This window comes from Oncorhynchus kisutch, linkage group LG19 (assembly GCF_002021735.2).
Source record: "Oncorhynchus kisutch isolate 150728-3 linkage group LG19, Okis_V2, whole genome shotgun sequence".
Lineage (NCBI taxonomy): Eukaryota > Metazoa > Chordata > Actinopteri > Salmoniformes > Salmonidae > Oncorhynchus > Oncorhynchus kisutch.
In genome coordinates, this window is record NC_034192.2 from 37,333,602 (window position 1) to 37,361,281 (window position 27,680).

Consider the following 27,680-nt stretch of genomic DNA (forward strand, 5'->3'; position numbering starts at 1 on the left):
TTTTATTTAAAAAAGATGTATTATTTCACTTTGAAAAAGACAAACTTGACATGGCAAATAAACAAAAACGCACAGAATTGCAGTTCTTAATTTCTCTAAACAGTTTAAAATCTCAAGACTGAAGACCCCTCTGCATGTCTCAGTGCTACTAAACTACAACCATCCCCATGGGGCGAATAGAATAGAACCCAGTAGAATCATGGGTAATGTAGTACATAATATTCTGTTGGATAGATCAGACTTAAGTCTGTTGAAAAACCCTCTATTTAGCATCAGGAAAACAAATAGTCTGTCAGCACAGCAAGAGGTATTGACTTTCTGAGAATGTGTAGGACATCAGAGCAGGAGAACAAATGATTGGTCCATTTAACGCTTAGTGTGTGTGTTTATATGATATGATCTGCGTTTCTTCGTGCACCGGTCACTGAGTAAACTTGTCCAAATGTTCCCTATTCGTTGCGATGTCTTCAGCAGGTCCAGCGAGGCTCCTCCCCCTCTCCTCAGTCAGAGTCCTCTTCAGAGCTGGGGGGTGTGGTCATTGCTTCCTCTTCTTCCTCCTCAGACTCCTGAGACAGACACAATGAGAGACAGAGAGACACACACACACAGAGCGAGAGAGACACAGAGCGAGAGAGACACAGAGCGAGAGAGACACAGAGCGAGCGAGACAGGGCGCAAGAGACACAGAGCGCGAGCGAGAGAGCGAGAGACACAGAGCGAGAGAGCGAGAGACACAGAGCGAGAGACACAGAGCGAGAGAGCAAGAGACACAGAGCGAGAGAGCAAGAGACACAGAGCGAGAGAGCAAGGGACACAGAGCGAGAGAGCAAGAGACACAGAGCGAGAGAGCAAGAGACACAGAGCGAGAGAGCAAGAGACACAGAGCGAGAGAGCAAGAGACACAGAGCGAGAGAGCAAGAGACACAGAGCGAGAGAGCAAGAGACACAGAGCGAGAGAGCAAGAGACACAGAGCGAGAGAGCAAGAGACACAGAGCGAGAGAGCAAGAGACAGAGCGAGAGACAGAGCGAGAGACAGAGCGAGAGACAGAGCGAGAGACAGAGCGAGAGAGCGAGAGACACAGAGCGAGAGAACGAGAGACACAGAGCGAGAGAGCGAAAGAGACACAGAGCAAGAGAGACACAGAGCAAGAGAGACACAGAGCAAGAGAGACACAGAGCAAGAGAGACACAGAGCAAGAGAGACACAGAGCAAGAGAGACACAGAGCAAGAGAGACACAGAGCAAGAGAGACACAGAGCAAGAGACACAGAGCAAGAGACACAGAGCAAGAGACACAGAGCAAGAGAGACACAGGGCGAGAGAGCAAGAGACACAGGGCGAGAGAGCAAGAGACACAGGGCGAGAGAGCAAGAGACACAGGGCGAGAGAGCAAGAGACACAGGGCGAGAGAGCAAGAGACACAGGGCGAGAGAGCAAGAGACACAGGGCGAGAGAGCAAGAGACACAGGGCGAGAGAGCAAGAGACACAGGCGAGAGAGACCGGGCGAGAGAGCAAGAGACACAGGGCGAGAGAGCAAGAGACACAGGGCGAGAGAGCAAGAGACACAGGGCGAGAGAGCAAGAGACACAGGGCGAGAGAGCAAGAGACACAGGGCGAGAGAGCAAGAGACACAGGGCGAGAGAGCAAGAGACACAGGGCGAGAGAGCAAGAGACACAGGGCGAGAGAGCAAGAGACACAGAGCAAGAGAGCAAGAGAGACAGGGCGAGAGAGACAGAGCGAGAGGCAAGAGACAGGCGAGAGAGCAAGAGACACAGGGCGAGAGAGCAAGAGACACAGGGCGAGAGAGCAAGAGACACAGGGCGAGAGAGCAAGAGACACAGGGCGAGAGAGCAAGAGACACAGGGCGAGAGAGCAAGAGACACAGGGCGAGAGAGCAAGAGACACAGGGCGAGAGAGCAAGAGACACAGGGCGACGAGAGCAAGAGACCACAGAGCAAGGAGACAGAGAGACAGGGCGAGAGAGACAGAGCGAGAGAGCAAGAGACAAGGGCGAGAGAGCAAGACGAGAGAGCGAGAGACACAGAGCGAGAGAGCAAGAGAGACAGGGCGAGAGAGCAAGAGACACAGAGCAAGAGAGCAAGAGAGACAGGGCGAGAGAGACAGAGCGAGAGAGCAAGAGACAGGGCGAGAGAGCAAGACGAGAGAGCGAGAGACACAGAGCGAGAGAGCAAGAGAGACAGGGAGAAGAGAGCAAGAGACACAGAGCGAGAGAGCAAGAGACACAGGGCGAGAGAGCAAGACGAGAGAGCGAGAGACAGAGCGAGAGAGCAAGAGACACAGAGCGAGAGAGCAAGAGACACAGAGCGAGAGAGCAAGAGACACATAGCGAGAGAGCAAGAGACACAGAGCGAGAGAGCAAGAGACACAGGCGAGAGAGCAAGAGACAGGAGGGCGAAGAGACAGGGCGAGAGAGCAAGAGACAGGGCGAGAGAGCAAGAGACAGGGCGAGAGAGCAAGAGACAGGGCGAGAGAGCAAGAGACAGGGCGAGAGAGCAAGAGAGACAGGGCGAGAGAGCAAGAGACACAGAGCGAGAGAGCAAGAGACACAGAGCGAGAGAGCAAGAGACACAGAGCGAGAGAGCAAGAGACAGGGCGAGAGAGCAAGAGACAGGGCGAGAGAGCAAGAGACAGGGCGAGAGAGCAAGAGAGACAGGGCGAGAGAGCAAGAGACACAGAGCGAGAGAGCAAGAGACACAGGGCGAGAGAGCAAGAGACACAGGGCGAGAGAGCAAGAGACACAGGGCGAGAGAGCAAGAGACAGGGCGAGAGAGCAAGAGACAGGGCGAGAGAGCAAGAGACAGGGCGAGAGAGCAAGAGACAGGGCGAGAGAGCAAGAGACAGGGCGAGAGAGCAAGAGACAGGGCGAGAGAGCAAGAGACAGGGCGAGAGAGCAAGAGAGACAGGGCGAGAGAGCAAGAGACACAGAGCGAGAGAGCAAGAGACACAGGGCGAGAGAGCAAGAGACACAGGGCGAGAGAGCAAGAGAGACAGGGCGAGAGAGCAAGAGAGGGCGAGAGAGCAAGAGACAGGGCGAGAGAGCAAGAGACAGAGTGAGAGAGCGAGAGAGCAAGACGAGAGAGCGAGAGACACAGAGCGAGAGAGCGAGAGACAGGGCGAGAGAGCAAGAGACACAGAGCGAGAGAGCAAGAGAGACAGGGCGAGAGAGCAAGAGACACAGGGCGAGAGAGCAAGAGACACAGGGCGAGAGAGCAAGAGACACAGAGCGAGAGAGCAAGAGACAGGGCGAGAGAGCAAGAGAGACGGCAAGAGAGCAAGACGAGAGAGCGAGAGAGCAAGAGACACAGGGCGAGAGAGCAAGAGAGACAGGGCGAGAGAGCAAGAGACACAGGGCGAGAGAGCAAGAGACACAGAGCGAGAGAGCAAGAGACACAGAGCGAGAGAGCAAGAGACACAGAGCGAGAGAGCAAGAGACAGGGCGAGAGAGCAAGAGAGACGGCAAGAGAGCAAGACGAGAGAGCGAGAGAGCAAGAGACACAGAGCGAGAGAGCAAGAGACACAGGGCGAGAGAGCAAGAGAGACAGGGCGAGAGAGCAAGAGAGACAGGGCGAGAGAGCAAGAGAGACAGGGCGAGAGAGCAAGAGAGACAGGGCGAGAGAGCAAGAGAGACAGGGCGAGAGAGCAAGAGAGACAGGGCGAGAGAGCAAGAGAGACAGGGCGAGAGAGCAAGAGAGACAGGGCGAGAGAGCAAGAGAGACAGGGCGAGAGAGCAAGAGAGACAGGGCGAGAGAGACGCACACAGAGAGAGACACACACACACAGAGAGACACAGAGAGAGAGAGAGACACACACAGAGAGAGGTAAACACACAGAGAGAGAGAGAGAGAGAGAGAGAGAGAGAGAGAGAGAGAGAGAGAGAGATAAACACACAGAGAGACAGAGAGAGAGAGAGAGAGATATTCTTCACTATGATAATCCCATCAATTCATCCTATTGTTGCCATGGTGACAGTGCAGTACCTTGTCCCTGCTCTGGGGTTTGCCTTTGGCCTTCTTGGCTTTCTTGGCCTTCTTGCGTTCACCGTCAGATGAACTCTCCTCGCTGGAGATAAACTCTCGGCTCTTAAAGCTGTCGTTCCCTCCTTGCTCCTTTTCTTTCTCTCCTCCACCAGACTTCCTCTTCTTGTCCTCCTTCTTGCCTCCCGCCTTCTTCTTGCTCTCCCTGATGGAGAGAAATGGAACTCTAGGGTCAAGATGGTTGTAAGATTGAGGTTGTTATGAGTGTGTGTGTTAAGAGCTTCTATGTGCACCTGGTAGTGTGTGTGTGTGTGTGTGTGGTCTCCTACTTCTTGGCTGGTGTGGAGGAGCCTCCACCACTCTCTCTGTATTCCTTCATGGCTTTCTCATAGGTCTTTTTAGCCTCCTCTGCCTTCCCGTCCCATTCCTTGCAGAGAGAAACCTTTTGTTATCAATCTGTTTTCCTAAATAATGGTTTAAATACAGAATTACAGTTTGCTAGGGTGACAATTATTTTATACAAAATTCCCAAACAGAAAAATGGGAGAGAGGAGCAGAATATGAGAAACAGAGAGTAGAGAAAGCATTCCCCCTCCTTCACCTCTTTGTCCTCCTTCCCGATCTGTTTCCACATCTCTCCTGCCTTCTTGGAGATCTCTGTGATTGAGATTCCGGGGTTTTCAGACTTGATGCGCTCGCGGCTGGAGTTGAGCCACAGCATGTAGGAACTCATCGGCCTCTTGGGGGCGTTCGTGTCCTTCTGCTTCTTCTAAAAGACAGAGAGAGAAACATGAGCATAAATAAATACATCCATTTTGGAAGTGCTGCCATAGGTCGAAAAGGTATATTTTTCTCTGATACAACCATAATAAACAAAGATATTACTAATCTATTCCCCCTTCTTTCTCTCTCCTCTTTCCTCTTCTAGATTACTCCTAATCCCTCTCCTCCCTCTCCTCTTCTAGATTACTCCTAATCCCTCTCCTCCCTCTCCTCTTCTAGATTACTCCTAATCCCTCTCCTCCCTCTCCTCTTCTAGATTACTCCTAATCCCTCTCCTCTTCTAGATTACTCCTAATCCCTCTCCTCTTCTAGATTACTCCTAATCCCTCTCCTCTTATAGATTACTCCTTCTCCCTCTCCTCTTCTAGATTACTCCTAATCCCTCTCCTAGATTACTCCTTCTCCCTCTCCTCTTCTAGATTACTCCTTCTCCCTCTCCTCTTCTAGATTACTCCTAATCCCTCTCCTCTTCTAGATTACTCCTTCTCCCTCTCCTCTTCTAGATTACTCCTTCTCCCTCTCCTCTTCTAGATTACTCCTAATCCCTCTCCTCTTCTAGATTACTCCTTCTCCCTCTCCTCTTATAGATTACTCCTAATCCCTCTCCTCTTCTAGATTACTCCTAATCCCTCTCCTAGATTACTCCTTCTCCCACTCCTCTTCTAGATTACTCCTAATCCCGCTCCTCTTCTCTCTCACCTGTTCTAGATTACTCCTAATCCCTCTCTTCTCCCTCTCCTCTTCTAGATTACTCCTAATCCCTCTCCTCTTCTAGATTACTCCTTCTCCCTCTCCTCTTATAGATTACTCCTAATCCCTCTCCTCTTCTAGATTACTCCTAATCCCTCTCCTCTTCTAGATTACTCCTTCTCCCACTCCTCTTCTAGATTACTCCTAATCCCGCTCCTCTTCTCTCTCACCTGTTCTAGATTACTCCTAATCCCTCTCTTCTCCCTCTCCTCTTCTAGATTACTCCTAATCCCTCTTCTCTCTCACCGCTTTCCTCTTCCAGATTACTCCTAATCCCCGCTCCTCTTCACTCTCACCTCTTCTAGATTACTCCTAATCCTCTCACCTCTTCTAGATTACTCCTAATCCCCGCTCCTCTTCTCTCTCACCTCTTCTAGATTACTCCTTCTCTCTCACCTCTTCTAGATTACTCCTAATCCCTCTCCTCTTCTAGATTACTCCTTCTCCCTCTCCTCTTCTAGATTACTCCTTCTCCCTCTCCTCTTCTAGATTACTCCTTCTCCCTCTCCTCTTCTAGATTACTCCTTCTCCCTCTCCTCTTCTAGATTACTCCTTCTCCCTCTCCTCTTCTAGATTACTCCTAATCCCTCTCCTCTTCTAGATTACTCCTAATCCCTCTCCTCTTCTAGATTACTCCTAATCCCTCTCCTCTTCTAGATTACTCCTAATCCCTCTCCTCTTTCTAGATTACTCCTAATCCCTCTCCTCTTCTAGATTACTCCTAATCCCTCTCCTCTTCTAGATTACTCCTAATCCCTCTCCTCTTCTAGATTACTCCTAATCCCTCTCCTCTTCTAGATTACTCCTAATCCCTCTCTTCTCCCTCTCCTCTTGTAGATTACTCCTAATCCCTCTCTTCTCCCTCTCCTCTTCTAGATTACTCCTAATCCCTCTCCTCTTCTAGATTACTCCTAATCCCTCTCTTCTCCCTCTCCTCTTCTAGATTACTCCTAATCCCTCTCTTCTCCCTCTCCTCTTCTAGATTACTCCTAATCCCTCTCCTCTTCTAGATTACTCCTAATCCCGCTCCTCTTCTCTTTCACCTCTTCTAGATTACTCCTAATCCCTCTCTTCTCTCTCACCTCTTTGCGTGGTTTCCTCTCCCTCTTCTCTTTCACGACTTTGGCCTTCTTTGCAGGTTTCTTCTTTCCCTCATCACCGCTGCCATCCCCTCCGCTGCCGCTGTCGCTCTCCGACGCGTTACTGTCATACCTGAGGGAGAGAGAGGGGAGCAACACTGTTAAACAGAGAGGGGGAGGGAGAGGGGAGCAACACTGTTAAACAGAGAGAGGGAGAGAGGGGGAGCAACACTGTTAAACAGAGAGGGGGAGGGGGAGGGGAGCAACACTGTTAAACAGAGAGGGGGAGGGGGAGAGGGGAGCAACACTGTTAAACAGAGAGGGGGAGGGAGAGGGGAGCAACACTGTTAAACAGAGAGGGAGAGAGAGGGGAGGAATACTGTTAAACAGAGAGGGAGAGAGAGAGGGGAGGAATACTGTTAAACAGAGAGGGAGAGAGAGGGGGAGAGGAATACTGTTAAACAGAGAGGGAGAGAGAGGGGGAGAGAGGGGAGGAATACTGTTAAACAGAGGGAGAGAGAGAGGGGAGGAATACTGTTAAACAGAGAGGGAGAGAGAGGGGGAGAGAGGGGAGGAATACTGTTAAACAGAGGGGGAGAGAGAGGGGAGGAATACTGTTAAACAGAGAGGGAGAGAGAGGGGAGGAATACTGTTAAACAGAGAGGGAGAGAGAGGGGAGGAATACTGTTAAACAGAGAGGGAGAGAGAGGGGAGGAATACTGTTAAACAGAGAGGGAGAGAGGGGGAGAGAGAGGGGAGGAATACTGTTAAACAGAGAGGGAGAGAGAGGGGAGGAATACTGTTAAACAGAGAGGGAGAGAGAGGGGAGGAATACTGTTAAACAGAGAGGGAGAGAGGGGGAGAGAGAGGGGAGGAATACTGTTAAACAGAGAGGGAGAGAGAGGGGAGGAATACTGTTAAACAGAGAGGGAGAGAGAGGGGAGGAATACTGTTAAACAGAGAGGGAGAGAGAGGGGAGGAATACTGTTAAACAGAGAGGGAGAGAGAGGGGAGGAATACTGTTCAACAGAGAGGGGGAGAGAGGGGAGGAATACTGTTCAACAGAGAGGGAGAGAGAGGGGAGGAATACTGTTCAACAGAGAGGGAGAGAGAGGGGAGGAATACTGTTAAACAGAGAGGGAGAGAGAGGGGAGGAATACTGTTAAACAGAGAGGGAGAGAGAGGGGAGGAATACTGTTAAACAGAGAGGGGGAGAGAGGGGAGGATTACTGTTAAACAGAGAGGGAGAGAGAGGGGAGGAATACTGTTAAACAGAGAGGGGGAGAGAGGGGAGGAATACTGTTAAACAGAGAGGGAGAGAGAGGGGGAGAGAGGGGAGGAATACTGTTAAACAGAGAGGGAGAGAGAGGGGAGGATTACTGTTAAACAGAGAGGGAGAGAGAGGGGAGGAATACTGTTAAACAGAGAGGGGGAGAGAGGGGAGGAATACTGTTAAACAGAGAGGGAGAGAGAGGGGAGGAATACTGTTAAACAGAGAGGGAGAGAGAGGGGGAGAGAGGGGAGAAATACTGTTAAACAGAGAGGGAGAGAGAGGGGAGAAATACTGTTAAACAGAGAGGGAGAGAGAGGGGAGGAATACTGTTAAACAGAGAGGGAGAGAGAGGGGAGGAATACTGTTAAACAGAGAGGGAGAGAGAGGGGAGGAATACTGTTAAACAGAGAGGGAGAGAGAGGGGAGGAATACTGTTAAACAGAGAGGGAGAGAGAGGGGAGGAATACTGTTAAACAGAGAGGGAGAGAGAGGGGAGGAATACTGTTAAACAGAGAGGGAGAGAGAGGGGAGGAATACTGTTAAACAGAGAGGGAGAGAGAGGGGAGGAATACTGTTAAACAGAGAGGGAGAGAGAGGGGAGGAATACTGTTAAACAGAGAGGGAGAGAGAGGGGAGGAATACTGTTAAACAGAGGGAGAGAGAGGGGAGGAATACTGTTAAACAGAGACGGAGAGAGAGGGGAGGAATACTGTTAAACAGAGAGGGAGAGAGAGGGGAGGAATACTGTTAAACAGAGAGGGAGAGAGAGGGGAGGAATACTGTTAAACAGAGAGGGAGAGAGAGGGGAGGAATACTGTTAAACAGAGAGGGAGAGAGAGGGGAGGAATACTGTTAAACAGAGAGGGAGAGAGAGGGGAGGAATACTGTTAAACAGAGAGGGAGAGAGAGGGGAGGAATACTGTTAAACAGAGAGGGAGAGAGAGGGGAGGAATACTGTTAAACAGAGAGGGAGAGAGAGGGGAGGAATACTGTTAAACAGAGAGGGAGAGAGAGGGGAGGAATACTGTTAAACAGAGAGGGAGAGAGAGGGGAGGAATACTGTTAAACAGAGAGGGAGAGAGAGGGGAGGAATACTGTTAAACAGAGAGGGAGAGAGAGGGGAGGAATACTGTTAAACAGAGAGGGAGAGAGAGGGGAGGAATACTGTTAAACAGAGAGGGAGAGAGAGGGGGAGAGAGAGGGGAGGAATACTGTTAAACAGAGAGGGAGAGAGGGGGAGCGAGAGAGGGGAGGGAGAGAGAGGGGAGCGAGAGGGGGGGGGGGGAGAGGGGAGGGAGAGAGAGGGGAGCGAGAGAGAGGGGGGGGGCTGCTGAAGTAGGCAATGGGTAAGTGAGTGAGGGATGATGGGTAAACTCACTCCTCAGCGACGTCACTCTCCTCTCCAGGGTTGAAAGACTCATCTGGTAAAAAGAGAGAACATCAGTAACACAGCTCTCCCCCAAACCCACTGCTCTCTTGGACAGCGACACAACTAGCTCACAATAGCCAGACCTACGGCGTATTTAAATCTCTTCATGTATGAATGAGTCCCATTGAGCTCTATTAGGGAGGCCCTGATTGGCTGCGGGAGCTGTCAATCAACGGTCTGGCCACCCTATTGGCTGCGGGAGCTGGCACATAGCGGCCTGGCCACCCTAATAGCTGCGGGAGCTGTCACTCACCGGTCTCTTCGTCTGAGTCGTTGCTGCCGTCTCCCTCCTCTCTGATCTTGCCCTCGGCTTTCATCCTCTCCAGGTAGGCATCGTGCTGATCGTCGTCTGAGTCACTGTACTCGTTGTTCTTAGCCTTTATACCATGTCGGGGGGGCAGCAGAGAGTCAGAGACTACACTACCCATGATGCTCCAACAAGGCCCTGTATCTCTTCCTATTCCAACACTTTACAATTCCTTACCTCCTTACCTTTAGGACTACTGCTGGGAATGGAGACTAGGGGAGAATCTCATTGCATTTCCTTGATTCCTCACGTCCTTAAAACCCATTGGATGAGAAGGTCAAAGACCTCTGACCTCATCTAATGTGTTTTGAGGAGGATTCGAGAGAGGACGCGAGGAATCAAGGAAATGTAATGAGATTCTCCCTAAGTTGAAAGCTAAGAAGCGAGACAAACAGGAGGAAGTGGAAGACATGATCCTTTGTAGTTCTTTACCAGTCAGGTGACCTCAAGGTAATAGTTTGTTGCCGTGGCGACTAAAACCCAGGGCAACGGAGTGGGGCACTGATGGACAGAATGGGCTGTTTATATTACCAGAGAGCATTCTGGGAGTAAAAATCAGGACTTCCTGTATTTGGTTTAGAGGATGTGTTTCCTCTTTCAGTTAACACATTGCAATGCCTCGGGCAATACATTAGTCAAGACAATGCAGGCAGCACCCCCCACACACAAACACAGCATGTTTTACTATCCTCGTCGGGACCTAAATTACATTTCCATTCAAAATCCTATTTTCCCTAACCCTAATCCTCACCCCTAAGCCTAAAATAGATTTTCTGGGAAATGTCCCCACAACGGAGATTTTCCCCCCTCGTTTTACTATCCTTGGAGAATTTGGAGGATTTCCGGTCCCCATGAGGATAGAAGAACGAGACCACCACACACACCTCTCTCTTTCACACACACTCTCCAAAACACATCTGTGGATAAGCATAATCAGCAATCATATACTGATTAGTAAATCATTCATGGTTCTTCACTGAAATCAACCACCATGATTAGAATTATAGCCCCCCCCCCAAAAAAACATACAGACACAAGCCCCCCCCCCCCCCCCCCCCACACACACCATGCGAGCAGTAATCGCTCCAAACCAAAAATCAAGCCAACACTCCCACACCCCCGTAACCATACCAACCTTCTTCTTCAGGGGTACACAACAGACAGACAAGAAGAGAGTGACATCATCAATATTTATAAACACATCAGAGAGGAGTTGAATGCATGTCCACCACAGTAAACATCTCCTAAAGGTTACCTCCTTGAATCCTCGGTTCTTGATGTGGAGTTTCTTGGCGTTGACAAAGTCAAACAGCTTCCCGTACTCTTCCCTGTGACGAGAGAGAGAAACAGGAACCGTGAATTCTCGACACAGAATCAACACGGGAGCTTTTGTGCTGCGCATTTCTCCGTCCCCTCTAATACCTCTCTATGCTGCTGAAGGTGAACTGGTTCCCCTGCTTGGTCTCCACCTCGAAGTCGAAGGAGCGCGTGGTGGTGGTGCCTCTGGCGAAGTTGACACTGGAGATCTCCTCGAAGCGCAGGTGAACGGGGGGCTTGTGGACGTAGATGAAGCCTCGCTCCAGCGGGTAGAGCAGGCCGGACTGAGCCTTGTAGGAACACGTTATACACTGGGCCCCAGGGGTGTTACTACAGGGGAGAGCAGACTCAGTTATTCTGAAGGACATCATACAGTGTCTCATGGCACGTTTATAATGTCATGCCTCGGCAGAGGAACAGTGTACAGGCCCAAAGGGTTTACACTGTAGGAAGAGAGGAGGAACAGTGTACAGGCCCAAAGGGTTTACACTGTAGGAAGAGAGGAGGAACAGTGTACAGGCCCAAAGGGTTTACACTGTAGGAAGAGAGGAGGAACAGTGTACAGGCCCAAAGGGTTTACACTGTAGGAAGAGAGGAGGAACAGTGTACAGGCCCAAAGGGTTTACACTGTAGGAAGAGAGGGGGAACAGTGTACAGGCCCAAAGGGTTTACACTGTAGGAAGAGAGGAGGAACAGTGTACAGGCCCAAAGGGTTTACACTGTAGGAAGAGAGGGGGAACAGTGTACAGGCCCAATGGGTTTACACTGTAGGAAGAGAGGAGGAACAGTATACAGGCCCAAAGGTTTTACACTGTAGGAAGAGAGGGGGAACAGTGTACATGCCCAAAGGGTTTACACTGTAGGAAGAGAGGAGGAACAGTGTACAGGCCCAAAGGGTTTACACTGTATGAAGAGAGGGGGAACAGTGTACAGGCCCAATGGGTTTACACTGTAGGAAGAGAGGAGGAACAGTGTACAGGCCCAAAGGGTTTACACTGTAGGAAGAGAGGAGGAACAGTGTACAGGCCCAAAGGGTTTACACTGTAGGAAGAGAGGGGGAACAGTGTACAGGCCCAAAGGGTTTACACTTTAGGAAGAGAGGAGGAACAGTGTACAGGCCCAAAGGGTTTACACTGTAGGAAGAGAGGAGGAACAGTGTACAGGCCCAAAGGGTTTACACTGTAGGAAGAGAGGGGGAACAGTGTACAGGCCCAAAGGGTTTACACTGTAGGAAGAGAGGGGGAACAGTGTACAGGCCCAAAGGGTTTACACTGTAGGAAGAGAGGAGGAACAGTGTACAGGCCCAAAGGGTTTACACTGTAGGAAGAGAGGGGGAACAGTGTACAGGCCCAAAGGGTTTACACTGTAGGAAGAGAGGGGGAACAGTGTACAGGCCCAAAGGGTTTACACTGTAGGAAGAGAGGGGGAACAGTGTACAGGCCCAAAGGGTTTACACTGTAGGAAGAGAGGAGGAACAGTGTACAGGCCCAAAGGGTTTACACTGTAGGAAGAGAGGGGGAACAGTGTACAGGCCCAAAGGGTTTACACTGTAGGAAGAGAGGGGGAACAGTGTACAGGCCCAAAGGGTTTACACTGTAGGAAGAGAGGGGGAACAGTGTACAGGCCCAAAGGGTTTACACTGTAGGAAGAGAGGGGGGAACAGTGTACAGGCCCAAAGGGTTTACACTGTAGGAAGAGAGGGCGAACAGTGTACAGGCCCAAAAGGTTTACACTGTAGGAAGAGAGGGGGAACAGTGTACAGGCCGAAAGGGTTTACACTGTAGGAAGAGAGGAGGAACAATGTACAGGCCCAAAGGGTTTACACTGTAGGAAGAGAGGGGGAACAGTGTACAGGCCCAAAGGGTTTACACTGTAGGAAGAGAGGAGGAACAGTGTACAGGCCCAATGGGTTTACACTGTAGGAAGAGAGGAGGAACAGTGTACAGGCCCAAAGGGTTTACACTGTAGGAAGAGAGGGGGAACAGTGTACAGGCCCAAAGGGTTTACACTTTAGGAAGAGAGGAGGAACAGTGTACAGGCCCAAAGGGTTTACACTGTAGGAAGAGAGGAGGAACAGTGTACAGGCCCAAAGGGTTTACACTGTAGGAAGAGAGGGGGAACAGTGTACAGGCCCAAAGGGTTTACACTGTAGGAAGAGAGGGGGAACAGTGTACAGGCCCAATGGGTTTACACTGTAGGAAGAGAGGAGGAACATTGGTGCATATTTTGCAAGTGATTCTGCGTTCGTGCGTTGGTGATCGCGTGTGTGTGTTGTGCGTGTATGTGTTGGTGATCGCGTGTGTGTGTTGTGCGTGTATGTGTTGGTGATCGCGTGTGTGTGTTGTGCGTGTATGTGATCGCGTGTGTGTGTTGTGCGTGCGTGCGTTGGTGATCCGGTGTGTCTGTGTGCGTGTATGTGTTGGCGATCCGGTGTGTCTGTGTGCGTTTACCCCTGGAAGTTTCCGGGCACAGTGATCTTCCTGTTGACCAGAGCCTTCATCACCCTGCTGACCATCTCATAGAGAGAACCTGACATGTTCTTGCTGAGCTTCCCTTCATAACGCTTCTCCACCTCCTCCCTTCGGTGAGGGAGCGAGAGGGGCAGGAGAGGGAGGAAGAACGGGGGAGAGGGCCCAAAGAGAGAGGGGGAGAGAAGAGGGAAACAGACATTGTATTAAGTGTTCATTCTCCCTCTCCCATGCGGTGTTGAGCTGCTGTCGTTTCCCTCTCCCACTCACTCGCTCATGTTGAGGGTAAGCTTGAGCTCCTCCTCCTTAGAGAAGTGCAGGATGAGGAAGTGGTAACGCGTCTGTCCCTGCTTAATGGGCGGGTCCAGACTGATCTACAGGGGGGGGGGGGGGCGTAGAAGAAGACAGAATGATTATGAATCGAAGACGATGGCAAGGGCTTTGAAGTGCATTTACACTGTGTTGTCTGCACATTCGGTGGCCCCCGACACCATCTTAACACAATCTACACTCAACTGTCAACCACTCACCTCAATCAACACACACACACACACACACACACTTACAACGAAGAACATCTGTCTCTGGTCCTTGCTTGGTAGCAGGAAGAGACGCAGCACGGTGGTGTAGGGGATCTTGTAGTCAAACGTCTTACCATGGAGGTGCAGGAAGGCGGGGTAGATGAGGATATCATACCTGACGCACAGAGGGAGAAGAACGTGGGTAAACGAGAGGGAGGCCTGCCTTCAAAGTGGGTGTTTGTCTAGTATGTGGTAGGTTTTCGTTTTGGGGGGGGGCTAGCGTTGAGCCAAGCGAACAATGTGGATCAATCTGATAAATGGAGAGTAATATTCAACAAAACAACGACGGATAATACTGATGAATAGTGGTTCGTGATGCTGATGCCACAGTACCTGCCCCTGGGTGTGAGGCACTGCAGCTCTTTGAAGACACACACAGCATCTCCTGTAGCCTGGATCACATCTGCCTTAGACCGCACGTTCTGGGCAAACGCCTGACAGGGAGGACAGGGACACAGGGTTAAAACAGGAATAACCACCGCATCAATGACGTTGGGGTGAAAATGGACTGTTTCTGAGTATAGGGACAGCTGTAGTGGTGGCGCCATCTGCTGGGGTGAAAATGGACTGTTTCTGAGTATAGGGACAGCTGTAGTGGTGGCGCCATCTGCTGGGGTGAAGCCAGTAAGGCACCGCCGATCACTCCATTTTCAGCCAGCAGCAGGACAGAGTAGAGCGTGGGTTACCTCCACGGGGTCTGCCCCCTCGTCTGCGGGGCCGGGGGGGACGTAGAAACGGACCTCCATGAGAGAGACCTCAGCGTCATCGTTCTGGTGGAACTCCAGCGTCACCTCGTTCTTCCCGGTGGCACACTGGGACACGCTGGCCAGGGGGATCTCAAACACGGAGCTGTCATTCACATCAAACGACAACAATGGACCTGCGGAGAGTGGGGAAAGAGTGGTTCAAAAACCACAGCTCCCATAATGCACCACCGCCTAGCTGGAGGAATGCTACAACGGATCAGTAAGAGAGATCCAGAGATGAAAAGGGTTGTTTTGTAAACCTGCCAGCCAGGAGGGAATTGCAGGATGATCAGATCCTCTGTTGGTGTTGTGTGATAAGTGTTCAGTGACATTTAGAGGGTGTTGTTTACCAGAGAATTTAGCAGTGCCCCAGTTCCAGCCTTTCACGCACATGTCCTTCTCTGTCAGCTCCACCTTGTAGTTGGCCTTGAAGAACTCAGAGATCCTCTCATAATCCTGCAGAGAGAGGGAGGGAGCGAGAGAGGGGGGGGGGGGGGGGGCGACGACAGGGAGAGGCAGAGAGAAAGCAAAATAGAAAACAGAGAGGAAAGATGTTCAGTTAAACTGCCCACCACACTATTCAGTGAAAAACAAAGAAACACCCCTCTCTCCTCCCCCTTGAAGAGGAGGCTAATTAATCGCAGCTCAATCTGGTCGCTCCCCCCTTCTGGTCGCGCTCTCCTTCTCGCAGCTTACAATCAGCCCGTTTATTTATCCTGCCGGCCCGATTAGAGCTGGAGCACCCAGACACACACCACAATCACTTCCACATGTGTGTGAAAGGACAGTGTGCATGTGTGTGAAAGGACAGTGTGCATGTGTGTGAAAGGACAGTGTGCATGTGTGTGAAAGGACAGTGTGCATGTGTGTGAAAGGACAGTGCATGGTGTGTGAAAGGACAGTGTGCATGGTGTGTGAAAGGACAGTGTGCATGTGTGTGAAAGGACAGTGTGCATGTGTGTGAAAGGACAGTGTGCATGTGTGTGAAAGGACAGTGTGCATGTGTGTGAAAGGACAGTGTGCATGTGTGTGAAAGGACAGTGTGCATGTGTGTGAAAGGACAGTGTGCATGTGTGTGAAAGGACAGTGCATGGTGTGTGAAAGGACAGTGCATGGTGTGTGAAAGGACAGTGCGCATGGTGTGTGAAAGGACAGTGCGCATGGTGTGTGAAAGGACAGTGCATGGTGTGTGAAAGGACAGTGTGCATGTGTGTGAAAGGACAGTGTGCATGTGTGTGAAAGGACAGTGTGCATGTGTGTGAAAGGACAGTGCATGGTGTGTGAAAGGACAGTGTGCATGTGTGTGAAAGGACAGTACATGGTGTGTGAAAGGACAGTGCATGGTGTGTGAAAGGACAGTGCATGGTGTGTTTTTGAGAGAGGAAAAGGAGAACGTGGGGGAAATAGAGCTTATGCACCTGGGTATCAGCTTGTCTGTTAGGTCAGGGGTTTTCAAACTTTTCTTGTCCAGGGACCCCTGCCCAGGACAACCGGCGACCCAGGGACCCCTGCCCAGGACAACCGGCAACCCAGGGACCCCTGCCCAGGACAACCAGCGACCCCATCATGTTAGCAAAACAATAGATGCCTTGTCATCAGGTAAAAGTCATCCACATTGATTTGGTACAGTTTCATTATTTTGACCTCCCCACAGTTCATTGGAAGTGTAAACTCTAACAGAGCCTATTAGCTAGAGAGGTGATGGTGCTGTATCTTGGCAGTGGCGAGAACATTTTGCTGTTCTCAAGCACATTTTCCCCCACTGAGTCGAGAGAAACCTTTTCAGATTCTAAACAAATTTTGCAGTTTCCTCCGACACATTGGTGCGTGTGGCTGGCTTCCGGGTTAAGCATACATTGTGCCAAGAAGCAGTGCGGCTTGGCGGGGTTGTGTTTCGGCCGACGCGCGGCTTTCGACCTTCACCTCTCCCGAGTCTGTACGGGAGTTGCTGCGATAGGACTGTAACTACCAATAGTTTTTGACCAAATTGGGGAGATTTTTTTTTATTCAGTCCTTGTGTCAGCTGAACTGTTCTGTTCTGTCCTCACCTTTGGTCTAATAATTTCCCCATATACTCAAAACTGTCACTTTTCAATTGCTACCATGGTTATGAATATGTTTTTCATATTTCTTCTGTAAGAAACATTTCCTATCCAATTAGGGATGATACAAGAAAAGCAATATTTTTTTACAAGACAAAAATGGAAACACGAAGCAGACCAAACTCTTTGGTCCTTTAAAACCCTGTTTTATGTCAATTATAGTGTGCTTTAACAAGGAAAGTAAATAAAATGCGACTCAGGATGACATCATCATTTGGTCTGTTCTCCTAAAGAAGATAAATCTGCTTGGTTTCCTTGCCACGATACCAACGAGTACCGCAGTACTGGTATCATCCCAGCCCTACTTCTCCATATAGGCCAATTCCCACGAGTGTAAAGGGTTAAGTTGACACAAACTGTTTTTCCAACCCAAAAATGTGCACTCAGATGACCCGCCTAAGAATTTTCTATACAGAAAAAACCCTGTAATTAGCTGAAATTACTGTAATTTCCTCCATATTAAAAGGGATTGTTTGAGATTTTAGCAATGAATCCATGAATCTACTTCCCCAGCGTTGGATGAACAGGAATAGCTAGCAGGCCAACTGTTCCTGTAGACTTTTCTAAAACATTGCCAACCCCCTGCAGTAACTTGGACCCCAGTTTGAAAACCCCTGTGTTCGGTTAGTAGAGAGTGGGAAAGCCCACAGTGTGTGTGTGTGTGTGTGTTGGACAGAGAGAGAATATTCGCCAGACTGTGAATGCGTGTCCATCTGTGTGTGTATAGAACATCAGATCAGTGTGTTGACAACATCGGTGCGTGTGTTTGTAAAGATGAATGAAGACATTGTGTTTGTGTGTGACAGCCCGTATATACAGACCTAAGTTTACATTATATAGTATATACTGGATATAAATCTGTGCGTGTGTGTAATGAGTGACCGGTAACTATGTAAAGATGTACATATCAATGTGTGTGTGTGTTCCTGCTGTCCTCATCAGCTCCAATATGTAGAGCACCATCCTTCATTACTCCTTTGGCAGAGTGCTGTTGCTTACATGACACAGCCATAATAATCACTCATCCCAGCCTCCCCATCCTCCACACACACCAATTTCCTCCTGCACCAATCCTCCCTCCACCCCTCCCTGTCCCCTATGTGTTCCATTCCAACACCCCTGTTCCTCTCCCCCTAACTAACAAGATGCTCTGTAACACAGATGTTGCCATGTGATCTTGACACCAGGGTTCTATGCATTAGTGGACACCAAGTTTTGCAACAGGAAATGAAAAACAAGTGTTTTCTATTGGACAGGATTGTCCCTCCCAGTGTGTCGGCCCCCTTTGTTTAGGTTTTGTAAATTGTGCCTCGTGAATAGACCCAGTTACGGCTAACACAGTGGAGTCCAGATCAGTGCAAAGCAAACTCAGGGTAAGTGCAGTGCTGTTTACAAGAGGTACCAAATTAGTAAACAGATATGTGATACGTCATCAGTGCAATTCACCAGTCCCAATTCAAATACATTATCATTACTTGTTCAGCACAGACATTCAACACATTGTCTATACAGTACCAGTCGAAAGTTTGGACACACCTACTCTTTCAAGGTTTTTTTGTGTGTGAATATTTTCTAAAATGTAGAATAATAGTGAAGACTTCAAAACTATGAAATAACACATATGGAATCATGTAACAAAAAAAGTCTAAAACAAATCAAAATATATTTTACATTGGCAAACTCTTGGCATTCTCTCAACCAGCTTAATGAGGAATGCTTTTCCAACAATCTTGAGGGAGCTCCTAAATATGCGGAGCACTTGTTGGCTGATATTCCTTCACTCTGCGTTTATCCTGTGGAAAAACGATAGCTCCGCTAAGTGTAAACCAGACAGGATGGTGTATCGCTGCAGAATGCTGTGGTAGCCATGTTGGTCAAGTGTGCCTTGAATTTTAAATAAATCACAGACAGTGTCACCAGCAAAGCACCACCACACCACACCACCTCCTCCATGCTTCACAGTGGGAACTACACATGCAGAGATCATCCATTCACCCACTCCATTCTCACAAACACATGGCAGTTGGAACAACAACAACAACAAAAAAATTTGGACTGTTTGTGTTTCTTGGCCCAAGCAAGTCATCTTCTAATTGGTGTCCTTTAGTAGTGGTTTCTTTGCAGCAATTCGACCACGAAGGCCTGATTCACACAGTCTCCTCGAACAGTTGATGTCGAGATGTGTTTGTTACTTGGAACTCTGAAGTATTTATATAGGCTGAAATCTGAACTTGATCTGAAATTAACTTATCCTCTGCAGCAGAGGTAACTCTGGGTATTTCTTTCCTGTGTTGGTCCTCATGAGAGTCAGTTTCATCATAGCGCTGGATGGTTTTCGCAACTGCACTTGAAGAAACTTTTGAAGTTCTTGAAATTTTCCGCATTGACTGACCTTCATGTCTTAAAGTAATGATGGACTATCGTTTCTCTTTGCTTATTTGAGCTGGTCGGGCCATAACATGGACTTGGTCTTTTACCAAATAGCCCTATCGTCTGTACACCACTCCTACCTTGTCACAAAACAACTGATTGGCTGAAACACATTAAGAAGGAAAGAAAATCCACAAATTAACTTTTAACAAGGCACACCTGTTAATGTAAATGCATTCCAGGTGACTACCTCATGAAGATGGTTGAGAGAATGCCAAGCGTGTGCAAAGCTGTCATCAAGGGAAAGGGTAGCTAATTTGAAGAATCTCACATTTAAAATATATTTAGATTTGTTTAACACTTTCTTTGGTTACTACATGATTCCATGTGTTATTTCATAGTGCATAGAGGTCTTCACTATTATTCTACAATGTAGAAAATAGTTAAAAAAATAAAAAAATAAAAATAAAAAATGGAGTAGGTGTCCAAACTTTTGACTGGTACTGTACATGAGAAGTAGGCTGAGGTGGTGTCGAACCAGTGAGAATATTAGGGCTGTCCCTGACTAAAAAAAATCTTGGTCGACCAAGAGTCGTCTGATCTTTCGACCAATCGATTTGTCGAAATTCTTAGACATCTCTTTTTTCATAAATGATTCGACTGACACATCCTATGTGTTTTAATAAAATCAACTATAGGCTCTGAGCTTGTCTGATGCTTTACGCGCACTGTTTGATTAAATAATTAAAAGACAAATAACTAGAGGGAGTTCGACCACAATTGACTTGATTGTGCCGCCTGGCTCAGACTTGCTGAGCCGTGTAAAAAAAAATATATATATATATATATTTTTTTAAAGACAGCGAGTAACTGTGTGACGAGCACCCGTTGACTCTGTCCTCACTGGTGCAGAGACCACCAGAGAACAGTGTTGATCGCGCTGTCCTTGTTGACGAAGCTGCAACATTATTAGTGTCATTTCTTACTGAAAAGTTCTGTTACCGAAATCCCTCATTTGTTTAGGAAGAAACCATTCCCTCAACCCTAGGGCCTGACCTACAGCACATCATAAATAAATTGGTTAGAACAAACTCTGAACACCTTAACACGTCACCGCAAAATGGAAGCAGATGATGTTAAAAATACATTTGAAACGGGGGAATGCTTACTGGTTGCGCAGGAGGTAAAGGGGAAATCAGATGTGAGGAATACATTTGACTAGTTATGGGAAATACTGGAGATCGTGAAAAAGAAGGTACAGAGCAAGCGCGGCGTGCACATTAGGCCTGTGTGCGCGCCAAACAGGTGCTGTTAGATTACAATATAATTTCAGACCGTTTGGAACAATGTAAACACTAAATAAATTATAGGCGTACCAGAGAATGTGTTGAATACGGTTTTTTTGGGGGGGGGGGGGGGTAAAGCCTTTATTACAGCAAAGACTAAAAACGGTCCCATTCATTTGTGAATGCAATTTCTGAAACGGAATGGTTTAGGCCAATTTATTATTTACGCTAATTATTCAATGGCCCCTTTGTTATTTTCAAACTAAAATGCTTGATTACATTTCACATCATGAATGTATGCTGTGTGATGACATGAACAAATAAATGACTGATTGTTACAATAGCCTGTAAGTATTGAAATATAGGCCCAAGGAAGTTACAATATTAAGACTAAACAGGTTGCACCCTTAGGCCGACAGCTCGATCGATGGTGGTTATACAAGGCTGCTATACTATGCCTACTAATAATAATGAAAGTACTTATTATAATGATAGTAATAACAAAAAGGAGATTAAAGGAAAAGGAGGGTTATTATTAGAAGCATAATTAGTCTGATCATTTGTAACAGATTAAATAATACTAAATCGATTAAAAGAATAAATACCAGAGAGGCTGGTCTAATGCAAAGAAAAGTGTAAAGCCTTTATTACAGCAGAGTAAAGATTAAAAACAGCCCAATTTAGGAAACTGTTGCGTGAGGCTTGCTGTTCACGGAATCAGTAAGCTGTTAACCAAACGCTAAGACAGGCTACAGTGGCAGGATCGGTCTTATTTCTGTAGGTACGGTGCATTCGGAAAGTATTCAGACCCTTTGAATATCTCCACATTTTGTTACGTTACAGCTTTATTCTAAAATGGACTCAATTATTTCACCCCCCTCATCAATCCACACACAATACCCCATAGAGAAAAAGCAAACAGGTTTTTAGACATTTTAACAAATGTATGAAATAAAAACAGAAACACCATATTTACATAAGTATTCAGACCCTTTACTTTGAGACTTGAAATTGAGCTCAGGTGCATCCTGTTTCCATTGATCATCCTTGAGCTGTTTCTACAACTTGACTGGAGTCCACCTGTGGTAAATTCAATTGATAGGACATGATTTGGAAAGGCAAACACCGGTCCAACACGTGTATGGGATTGAGACAGAAGTCTTCACGCTTTTGGATGCATTTCAGAACTGCAGTTTCCTCTGCTTGGAGCAACAGTGAAGTGGGCAGGGCAGTACGGATTTCATCTCTTACACCTGCAAGCAGAGTCTGAACATCAGACAGGATGACATTGTCTCCCTCAATCCGTGCAATGACTACTGCTATTGGTTTCAGGAGTTTCAGGCTGCTTACCACTCTCTCCCAAAATACATCATCCAGGAGGATCCTCTTGATGGGGCTGTCCATATCGGCAGATTGTGATATGGCCATTTCTTGGAGACTCCTTCCCCTCCAGGAGACTGTCAAACATGATGACAACACCACCCCAACAGGTGTTGCTGGGAAGCTTCAATGTGGTGCTCTTATTCTTCTCACTTTGCTTGGCGAGTTAGATTGCTGCTATAACTTGATGACCCTTCACATACCTAGCCATTTCCTTGGCTCTCTTGAAGAGTGTACACATTGTTTTCAGTGCCATGATGTCCTTGAGAAGCATATTCAATGCATGAGCAGCACAGCCAATGGGTGTGATGTGAGGGTAGGACTACTCCACTTTAGACCAAGCAGCCTTCACGTTCGCAGCATTATCTGTCACTAGTGCAGATACCTTCTGTGGTCCAAGGTCATTGGTGACTGTCTTCAGCTCATCTGCAATGTAGAGACCGGTGTGTCTGTTGTCCCTTGTGTCTGTGCTCTTGTAGAATACTGGTTGAGGGGTGGAGATGTAGTTCATTATTCCTTGCCCACAAACATTCGACCACCCATCAGAGATGATTGCAATACAGTCTGCTTTCTCTATGATTTGCTTGACCTTCACTTGAACTCTGCACCCAGAAAATGTGTAGATAAAGCATGCCTGGTTGGAGGGGTGTACGCTGGGCAAAGAACATTCAGAAATCTCTTCCAATACACATTGCCTGTGAGCATCAGAGCTGTACCAGTTGCATACACAGCTCGAGCAAGACATTCGTCAAAATTTATCTGACAACGTTCCTCCATTGAGTCAAAAAAACTTCTGATTCCAGGAGGACCATGAGCTGTTGCTATCGATAAGGTGTCTGATTCATAATTTTCACCTCAAATAGAAGTGGAGGGACTTTTGTCAGAGGTTGCTTGTTGTGAGAGCTGATAGAACTTTATGCACTTGGCCAGATGATTCTGCATCTTCGTTGCATTCTTCACATGATTTGACACAGCTTTTCCTTCTGCATTAGCTGCAGTGAAATGTCTCCACACGTCAGCTAGTGCCTGTGGCATTGGCCTGTAAAGACGATAACAACACACAAAAAAAACGACAAATACAATTCCATGTACAGATAAATAGTTAAGCAATTAGATTAAACAACTAATTTGTAACAAATGTTCTTGAATGAAACATGTATGGAAACAGGTGAATTAACACTCCTCAGTTAGCAGGCTCAAGCAAGCTGAAACCCACAGGGTTGCAAAAACTAACTAGAAGAAATTGTTAACAAGTTACAAATGATTTAAACACACTTTGCTGTAGGCTACCGTATACTAGTTAACAAAAAATCATGTATGTCCTATAAAATATATTCACCCCACCCAGTATTGTAATCAAAACTTACCAGAAAGCATGTAGTCATTGGCTCAGACAGTGTAGTAGTGTGGGCTCAATAGCATCTCATTAGTGTGCAAGATCTTGAGAATCAGCTGTACATGTGATGGAAGAGTGCACTGCAGATGTGACGGGAAAATGCACTGTGCATGCAGAGGGTTGCAATTCCGTTGAATTGGGGAAAGTTTAACCAAAATATGCCACAAGACCAAGAATTGCCTTAAGTGTATCCCACAAAAAAGGTTCACTGTAAAAAGCTAACTTTTTTTGCTGAATTTAAATCAAAATTCCCATGCTTAACTTCCCATGTAAAATTTCTGGAAAACATTTCAGACCTTTTGCAACCCTAGTCAGGATCGAGGGAAAGATGAACAGAGCAAAGTACAGAGAGATCCTTGAAGAAAACCTGCTCCAGAGCACTCAGGACCTCAGACTGGGGCGAAAGTTCACCTTCCAACAGGACAACGACCCTAAGCACACAGCCAAGACAACGCAGGAGTGGCTTCGGGACAAGTCTCCGAATGTCCTAGAGTGGCCCAGCCAGAGCCTGGACTTGAACCCAATCTAACATCTCTGGAGAGACCTGAAAATAGCTGTGGCGACACTCCCCATCCAGCCTGACAGAGCTTGAGAGGATCTGCAGAGAAAAATGGGAGAAACACCCCAAATACAGGTGTGCCAAGCTTGTAGAGTCATACCCAAGAAGACTCTAATCACTGCCAAAGGTGCTTCAACAAAGTACTGACTAAAGGGACTGAATACTTATGTAAAATGTGTTTACATACTCATCTCATATGTATATACTGTACTCGATACCATCTACTGCATCTTGCCTATGCTGCTCTGTACCATCACTCATTCATATATCTTTATGTACATATTATTTTTCCCCTTACACTTGTGTGTATAAGACAGTAGTTTTGGAATTGTTAGTTAGATTACTTGTTGGTTATTACTGCATTGTCGGAACTAGAAGCACAAGCATTTCGCTACACTCGCAATAACATCTGCTAACCATGTGTATGTGACAAATAAAATTTGATTTGATTTTCCCCCCTTCCTTTTCATACATTTGCAGAAATGTATAAACACCCCACTTTGCTTTGTCATTATGGGGTATTGTGTGTAGATTTGAATGGGGGAAAAACAATTTAATCCATTTTAGAAAAAGGCTGTAACGTAACAAAATTTGGAAAAAGTCAAGGGGTCTGAATACACATAGCAACATGGTCTAGAAGGTGTCAATTCAACAGCGCATTGACATGTTTCAGAAACGCATCCACTATCCAACAGGGGAAAAATAGCATTTGTTATAAAATAATATACTTTTTATTTGTGTTACACCATTGTTCGTATATAATTTAACCATATACAATTTCAGTATCACGGCTTAGTGATGGACTGTGCCATCCCCACGGCCTCCACAATGGATCAGTCCACTCAGACAGGCGCCAATCAGACTGGTGTATTGTACACAAAGATTATAATTTTTTTTTTATATGTTGCTACAGCTCGACTAAAGAAATCTTGGTCGAACAACAGCCTATCGACCAGTCGACAACAATGGGGGTCAGCCCTAGAGGATATAGAGGGTGTACACATCAGTGACTGACTCGCTGGCTGCTCCACTAACCAATTCCTCACCAGTGACACCGTTGTCTAAACCCTCAGTCAGAAGATCCCATCTTCAAAAATACAATGATTACCCTCAGGAGACCACCTTAGCTTCTCTCTCTGTAGAAGCTAACCTCAGGAGACCAGCCTTCCTTCTCTCTCTGTAGCAGCTAACCTCAGGAGACCAGCCTTCCTTCTCTCTCTCTCTCTATAGCAGCTAACCTCAGGAGACCAGCCTTCCTTCTCTCTCTCTATAGCAGCTAACCTCAGGAGAACAGGCTTCCTTCTCTCTCTATATAGCAGCTAACCTCAGGAGAACAGCCTTCCTTCTCTCTCTCTACAGCAGCTAACCTCAGGAGATCTGTAGCAGCACTGTTAAGGCTAGATTGTACACACATGCACTCACATTCACACACGCAGAGACGCAGATCCACTCTTGCACAGTACACATACACGTGTGAACAGATCAACAGACTTATCTAAAAGCTCACCCGACACCTACCCACACAGAACTCACAAATGAACACAAAACCACAGCCATCGCTCACACAACCATTTTCAAACAAATTCCCTCACTCGTTCACACACTGCCTCACCGTGTCTCTGAAGCCGTCGTATTTGTAGACATGGCCGTTGCTGGTTGCCAGTTTGATGCCGTGTCCCAGACACACACGCCTCCATGTGGCCACAGACAGCTCTGCTGCCGGGATGTTGTCCACCTTCCCGGTCTTACTGCTCTTATACACCACATTCTGCTTACTGAACCGCAGACGACCGTCGTTCTGCAGAGACACCACACACACACATAAATACACTTAGGTTACTGCGATTAGCTACTAGGGAGTTTGTCAGATGCCAGTGCCAGATTGTGGCAATTTATTTGTATATCCATTACAATACTCCATTATCCTTCGCTAAAAAGAAAACACGAAGCAAAGACTTCACTCTATGATCCTTTAAAACCTACTTTTGTCAAATATAATGTGCTATTGCTCGCTAATAAACAAATGTGACTCTGGGTGACAACATAAAAAAGTTGTTGCTAACATTAGGAGTGTTTTCCTCAAGGAATTAAGTCCTCTTCATACTGGTATAGTGCCAACCATAATATCCATGTCTACTTCTATCCTGGTCCTGGAGACCCACAGGGTGTGCAGGCATTTGTTCCACATTGATCCCTGGCAGGCCTAACAGACCTGATTCAACTAATCAGGGCCCGGTTTTCCAAAAGCATCTTAAGGCTAAGTTCGTCATTAGAACCTTTGTAGGGGCATCTTTAAAGTCTCTGAGCTGTTTCCCAAAACCTTTGTTACTAAAGTTGCAATTGAAAATGCTTGTTATTTACAGACTGCCTCAGACCGCTATTAAAACAGCTAAGTGCATCGTTAAATGCTTTTTTTGTCCTTCCGCATCACTTTACAGACAGAATATCTCAGCTAAACATGGAATCCAGATGTTTATCTGTCTCTGTGACCACCAGTAACTTCAGAACGAAGTTGACTACACATAGAAAGTTGCCAATGTCTTTGCAATTGCTACAAACAAGCAAAGGATAATCAGATACTTCAAATGAAAACCAAGATGACTGCATTAAAAGATAATTACAGTAGGCTACATACATAGGCCTTTATATTTCCATCATATTGAAATCAATTTCACGTTCAGCCAATCTAGTTCTATTTTGTTGGCTAGCATACGTCTGTCAATTTTGCGTCAATGCATATTTAATGTGTAACATGTGCACAATGTGCCAAATCTGTGACTTATTGCAATATTATTGGGAACGCATTTGAATAGCCAGTTACTGACCCAGGACCCCTTGGATTCATGGTAGATCTCGTTGAACTCCAGCGTGTCTCCCATCTCTGCCTCTACAAGTGATGCTCAGCTGAGGAAACAGAGGAAGATCATGTCAATCAGTTAGCAAGCTAGCAATGTTAATTCAGAGGAGCCGACGTTGTAATATATCGAGCTATTTTGCTAATTCCTCTGAGAGTCAACGGGTGACACAGACTGTTGTTGCCGTTTCATTTAATATCTAATTAGCTAGCTAGCTTTGCAAAATCAAAACATGTAGTTAGGCTAAGTAGCTAGCCAATAACAACATACGCCAGCTAGCGTGACAACTCAATGCGGATATAAAGGCTTAGTAGTAAGTGAACAACAATGAGCAAGCTGCTTTATTTCTGGCTAGAACATGCAGATACTAACTAGCTATCTATCGTAGAACGTTAGATAGCTGGACATGTAACGAGATTGCTAGTAAATGGATGCCAGTCGAGTGTGGCTAGCATGCTAGCTGGCTAGTGATGATGTTGAGTTGCTTCGTCAACTATTTGATTCCTATGGATCAATAGTAGCTAGGGCAATTTTACTTGTCTAATTGATCTAGTTTTATACACATATATTTGCAATCCACTATTTATCTCCCTAAATAAAAAGAACAAAAACTTGATGTCTTACTGTAAATGTGATGAGGAGACCTCGCCGTTTCCCGCGTGAAGCGTCAAGGCAAGAGCTGACGTCACCGGAAATAAATCAATGCTACTTTAGCATTTACTTCCGTTTCGTTCTTCTTACCAGAAAATAACACCTTTTAAAGATGCTCGGCTGTGTTGGTCTTTCGCCTGAGACTAACATAAACAAATTGGCTTCCTCTAGAAACAGATTAGAATAGTTTAATACGAAAGCTTTCAGTCTTTAGTAGGCCTTGTTTTATGAAACGCAACCCTCATCGTTTTCAGAACCACCTGCAATGACTGCTCACCACCACTAAGGGGTGCACGCAGCAACCTGTTAAAATAATGGTTCACTGTGATGATGGATGGATGATGATAAAG

General features: G+C 46.9%; 1 protein-coding gene across 3 annotated transcripts; it reads right to left on the reverse strand.

Annotated features, from left to right (window-relative positions):
• On the reverse strand, positions 1-27,421 carry ssrp1a (structure specific recognition protein 1a). Of its 3 annotated transcripts, XM_031797771.1 has the most exons (19): positions 27,304-27,421; positions 26,650-26,728; positions 25,437-25,622; positions 15,082-15,187; positions 14,672-14,865; positions 14,319-14,419; positions 13,971-14,100; positions 13,675-13,778; positions 13,387-13,515; positions 11,042-11,266; positions 10,875-10,947; positions 10,755-10,760; positions 9,566-9,689; positions 9,262-9,304; positions 6,614-6,743; positions 4,600-4,767; positions 4,328-4,425; positions 4,002-4,203; positions 1-566 (listed from the first exon to the last, which is right to left on the reverse strand). In XM_031797771.1, the coding sequence occupies exons 2-19, from the start codon at positions 26,701-26,703 to the stop codon at positions 501-503; spliced, it is 2,139 nt and encodes a 712-aa protein (XP_031653631.1). In that variant the 5' UTR covers positions 26,704-26,728; positions 27,304-27,421; the 3' UTR covers positions 1-500. The 3 variants fall into 3 exon arrangements, with proteins under 3 accessions (XP_031653631.1, XP_031653633.1, XP_031653632.1); XM_031797773.1 differs by lacking the exon at positions 10,755-10,760; XM_031797772.1 differs by lacking the exon at positions 10,755-10,760 and having other exon boundaries at positions 9,566-9,692.
• Between the last annotated feature and the right edge of the window lie 259 nt (positions 27,422-27,680).

What these genes read in the sequence shown, in the direction of transcription:
- ssrp1a (XM_031797771.1), bottom strand. Translation starts at nt 26,703, where the DNA reads ATGGGAGACACGCTGGAGTTCAACGAGATCTACCATGAATCCAAGGGG. An exon ending in ACGACGGCTTCAGAGACACG is followed by an intron (nt 15,188 to 25,436) that starts GTGAGGCAGTGT and finishes CTCTCTCTGCAG; the next exon opens with GATTATGAGAGGATCTCTGA. An exon ending in GGGCACTGCTAAATTCTCTG is followed by an intron (nt 14,866 to 15,081) that starts GTAAACAACACC and finishes CACTCTCCGCAG; the next exon opens with GTCCATTGTTGTCGTTTGAT.